This window comes from Sinocyclocheilus anshuiensis, unplaced genomic scaffold (assembly GCF_001515605.1).
Source record: "Sinocyclocheilus anshuiensis isolate Anshui unplaced genomic scaffold, SAMN03320099.WGS_v1.1 scaffold250, whole genome shotgun sequence".
Classification (NCBI taxonomy): domain Eukaryota; kingdom Metazoa; phylum Chordata; class Actinopteri; order Cypriniformes; family Cyprinidae; genus Sinocyclocheilus; species Sinocyclocheilus anshuiensis.
In genome coordinates this window covers 547,070-552,333 of record NW_015547652.1, presented here as the reverse complement: position 1 = coordinate 552,333, position 5,264 = coordinate 547,070, and the positions used below count along the sequence as shown (strand labels likewise).

General features: G+C 31.2%; 1 protein-coding gene across 3 annotated transcripts in view; it reads left to right on the top strand.

Annotated features, from left to right (window-relative positions):
* The window catches only part of LOC107702041 (striatin-like), a 74,949-nt gene that overhangs the window by 22,546 nt on the left and 47,139 nt on the right, over window positions 1-5,264 (top strand). For all 3 annotated transcript variants that reach the window (XM_016504226.1, XM_016504225.1, XM_016504224.1), the window contains exon 2: window positions 3,660-3,763. In XM_016504226.1, coding sequence (XP_016359712.1) covers window positions 3,660-3,763 — 104 coding nt within the window. The remainder of the gene's footprint in view (window positions 1-3,659; window positions 3,764-5,264) is intronic.

The window sequence follows — 5,264 nt, the reverse complement described above, 5'->3', positions numbered from 1 at the left end:
TAAAAAAAAAAATACCTTAAAGTAACTACAAATGAGCATGTAAAGCAAATATCTTTAAAAGAAATTCCGTGTGGAGCATGCCACAGATCCATTGCAATGTTCTCACCTTTTTCCCCCTTACCTGTTTGCATCTCTGTATAATGCTTATTTTAGGTTCCAGACGTTTAAATACACATAAGTACTAGCAAAACAATACATTTATAGTTTGTAAAATGCATGCTGATGTCTATGGAAGTGGCATTAATGATCCTTACAAATATAATCTGACGACATGTTTTATCATATATCATATACACATTGCTTTGGTACCGAAATTGGTACCGAGAACCGTGGATTTGGTACCGAATACTGACATTTTGGTACCGTGACAACACTACTGTGTAGGTAACTGTAAAGTGTACTTTGCTCTTCTCCCAGTTCACCGGAGACTTACTTTAGTGTCTTTCGGGAGGACAGAATGAATTCAAGTGTTGTAAATCCCACAGCTCGCATTCAGAGCAAACTAACATCACCCGGTAAAGATCAACTAACGCGGTCATTATAGAAGTGTTTAAACAACCAAATACATTTACTTGCACGTGTTTCAGAATCGGAATATCAGATATTTAATAATATAGTGAGCACGTTTGTGAATATTAATAATAAAAAAAGGAAAAATGAAATAAAAGCGATACATCTGACATACAGCGCTGTTGTGACTGCGGTGTGTCACATGACAAACATGACGCGTCGCCATGGAAACAATAAGGCCATACGTTCTGAAATAATGGCCACCTAAAAAAACTCACCCTATTTGTGAGCCGTGCTGGAAAAATGAGTGTGAATACGCACGGTCTAATTTTAAACTACAGGCAAAAGAAGTGAAAATGTCGTATTTGAGGTTTTCACAAAAATGAGTTAATTAAGCCCTCATCTAGCGATCCCAATGCTCCAAATAGTAATTAACTTATTCAAGTGTTGATAAAAAAATAATGCTTTAAGCTAGAATAAAATGGATTTTTTTGTTTAAAAGTAGAGGCTCTGATCTTTATTTTGATGTATTGTATTTTCAAATATTCTTACAGCAAAATATACTGGAGGCCATCAAATTTTAGTGAAAATCATCAAAATTGCTGGCAGTGGCTGGCAGCTTTTTTAAAAAATGATGGCGGGGAAAGAGTTAAACATCTAAAATGTTCTTAATTTGTATGTTTTCTGAGAGGAGTACCTTTTTCTCTGCTCAGTTGTAGGTGTATTGTTGCAAAGCGCAGCATTCCAGCTTTGTGAACATTCAGATTGAATTCTCGATGACATGAGTCCAAACCAGTGAAATATGATTTTCAAACCCATGCTGATGAAAACAAAACGATCACGCTGACTGACGTTTGTAAAGCACGCGTGCGATCTCCCTATAAAGCACGTTATTGCGAAATATGTCTTGGCGAGATTCACACAAACATAATCTGTTATGTTTTACATGACGTTTAGTTAATGGTTGGGGAAAAATCTGATGTGCAACATTATATTAGATCCATGCATTACAGTAGGTCTCAATATAGATCTGTCTTAATGTTAATCAAACATTCGGAATCACTCACTGCTCTTGTTTAAACTACTGTTTATTTGCATCTTTGTTCTTATTTTTAATAACAAAGATAAAATAAAAAATAGCTATATTGTGATTAATAATATAGTAATTATTATTAAGAAAAGAATGAGAGGAAAATATGCAACGTTGCTTGGTGATTTTGCTTTTGAATCTTCAGAAAACTTGAACGTGATTTCTCTCTAAATCAGATCTGCTGACTCTATCGCCTTCAAACGGCTGTAGCTCAGGCCTTTTTAGTCATATATCATTTTGAAGATATTTTAATGGAGAATGTGAAAATAAAAATAACTCATTTTTGGAAATTTGCTCATTCCGACTCATTTTGCCAGCACGGCTCACGTGTTAAAGGGTTAAGGTTTGCTATGAAAATGTTGTGACAATAATGTCACAATGCATAAAAAGTCCTAATGGTCAGATTTATCTTTCACAAGAGTTTCCTGATGCACAATCTATTATTTTTCACTGAAATGTTCTTGCGCGTGTTTGTGAGCTTCTCCTCCGTGTCTGTTAAGGGTTTCGTCAGTTCTGTTCGGGCCGTTGATGGCGTCAGATGGACGAGCTTGGGATTCTTGAGCTGAGAATGCTGGGATGTTTTCCACATCTTCATCAACATTCCTGTGTGCAAATATCCGTGTTACGCAAGACATCGATCTGGCCTTGGTTCCTATCGCATTACAGCATTCTGACCGAATTTGTGTGTGTGTGTGTGCGTGCGTGCGTGCGTGCGTGCGTGTGTGCGCGTATGTGTGTGCGTGTGCTTGTGTGTGTGTGTGTGTGTGAGAGTGTGTGCGTGTGTGTGTATAAAGTGTATAAGTTCACAAAATAAACGTCATAAAAGCATCCAGTCAGGTTATGACGTATGCTTTTGTTCTGTATCTTTAGGTTTGGTGTTAATAATATCAGTGTGAATGCTAAATGTTCATCATTATTAAATGAGAATCAAGCGCACGTGAACATAGCATGGATGTATTGTCTTTCCAGAGCGGATATGAAAACTATATATATATTTACACACACACACTTTTTTTTCTCAATTTTCAGAATTTCACAAAGAAATGCATTGAATTAAAGATGACATTTTGGAGTAGAAAGCTTGAAGTAGTCTCTTATAAAATGTACTCCAATAATGTTTTATTTACAATTTTGAAAAATAAGTTTTTACAGTTTAATTAAAATCATTGTTTTTTTCCCCAATTTTTGGGTATTATATTTTCATTTGAAAATAATTCAGTTTTCCATTTTCGTATTATATTTTTATTTTTTCTATTATATCTGTTTCAGCGTGAGTTAAATTTGATACAACTCCTTCTACAATGATGTATACTTACAGTAATTATCATTTGGAATAAAAAAGTGCTTAATTGTCAATTACAGTAATGTCAAATTATTTTTCACAGGAATGTCTTGTATTTTTATTTTTCAGTTCTTTTTTTTTTTTTTAAGAATTTGAAAAAAAATATTTTTATAGTGTAATAAAAAAATTTTTTTCATTTTTTTGTTTTCTTATTATATTTTTATTTTTTCTGTTCTGTTATTTAAATAAGCATTTATTATGTGAAAAATCTTTTACACTAATAATGAAAAATATTTTTTTTTCGTTTTTTATTATATTTTTCTTTTTCCTTTTTTTTTAATTGGCGTGAATTAAAAAATAATTTTTTTACAGTGATAAAATTCCTTTTCTCATTTTTTAATTTTTTCTGTTTAAATTTTTTTTTTTAATTCAGTGTGATGGAAAAAAAACTTTTTTCAGGGGGGGGGGTTCTATTATGTTTTTATTTGTTTGTTGTTGTTTTTTAAAAACAGCATGATTTAAAATCGATACAACACATACTGCAATGATTCATACTTACAATAATTATCATTTGGGATAAAATGTGCTTAATTGCCAATCAAAATAATTTCAGAAATGATCTTTCACAGGAAAATCTTTATGCAAAATATAGTTTCTTTTTGAAATGTTCTTAACAGTTTTGATGAGATGGACCTCCGTATCCAGCCAATGAAAATCATTCTTTCTAGACACATTTCTAGCTCAGTATAAATAATGAGTATGTATGTTTTATTGCAGGCTCAGATTGCGTTCCTGCAGGGTGAGAGGAAAGGCCAGGAGAACCTGAAGAAGGATCTGGTGAGACGGATAAAGATGCTGGAATATGCTCTCAAACAGGAGCGGTCAGTAAAACACACACACACACCTTCATCATCCGAACATCATTCACGCGCGTCTGTGTGAACAGAGACATTATGTAGCCTGAGTGCAGAGAGCGAGGTTTATTTGATGATGAGTTCCCATGATTCCTGCATCAAGCTCAGCCTCCGTACCGCTCAGATTATACTCGTCCTTTGTAGGGGTGTGCGATATGGACAAAAAATTATATCACAGTATTTTCTGCGATTTGTACGATAATTACACAATATTTTGCTGAGTGTGTTATTGTGCTGGTATCTTAAACTGACTTCTAAAGTTTTTGATATTCTTCATATTCTGTGTGGTGATCAGTTCACAGCAGTGACAGAAATTAATCTTTTCCAATAGGTTTAAATTTATTTTTACCTAATTAATGGGCATTTTTACATGTATAAAGCTGTTTATTCTAAAAGTGTGCGTTATATTTTCAGTCAAATTCTTAAATTGAATCAGTCGATTAGAATATTATTATTTTTTTTTTTTTATTTAAAATTAAACAATAAAAAATAACATATTGGTTCCAAGCAATGTTGCAACTCGCTACATCAATATTGAATTCATCTGTGATAAATTATTTGTTTTTAGTCTTTTGTCTTTAAATCAAGAGAATGTCTATAAATAACTATTATTTTGTTAATCAATTAATTGATTGATTATTTCTCAGATTAACTAGATGAAAAAGCACAATTTTATTTTCTGTATTTATATTTTAAATAAATATCTGCTAGGGATGTAACAATATCAAAATCTCACAATACGATATTGTTGTGATATTGTTGTGATATTGTTATGATATGAAGTCCACGATACGATATTTATTGCGATATTTAAAAAGAAAAAAAAAGACATGAAGAATTGGGAAAAAATTAAAATGTTGTACATTTTAAAGTTAAATTATTCTATCTAATGCACTTTGAGAGTTAAAAATTAAGAGCTGCGACCCATGTTTGAGAAAACTTCAGTCAGAAGAAGTCAGTGAATTGACTTGTAACTGAACTTTAAAGGAGACTCAGCCCTCTTTTTATTTGTGATCTACTGTCTCAGTCTAAATTACACTCACACTGCTGTTTTAGGAAGATAAACTAATTATTATAATAATAATAATACCAGTAATAGCCATATATTGTAATAGTTTAAATTGATTTTTTTTTTTTATCTTTAATGGGCATTTTTACCTTTATAAAGCCCTTTTTTCTAAATATGTGCATCATCTTTTCAGTCAAATTCTTAAATTGAATCAGTCGATTAGAATAATAAGACATTTGGGCTGTTACCAAGCAAATTAAATCAGTATTTACAAAATTAATCTATATATATCGAATATATATTTTTTAAATTATTTAAAATTTAATAATTTAACAAAATGAACATATATTTAAAAAAAAATTAAATGTAATCAGTAAACAAATAAAATGCATATATACGTATTTTTAAAAAATTATTTAAACAATTTAAAAAATTAAATTAATATATTTTTCAAAAATA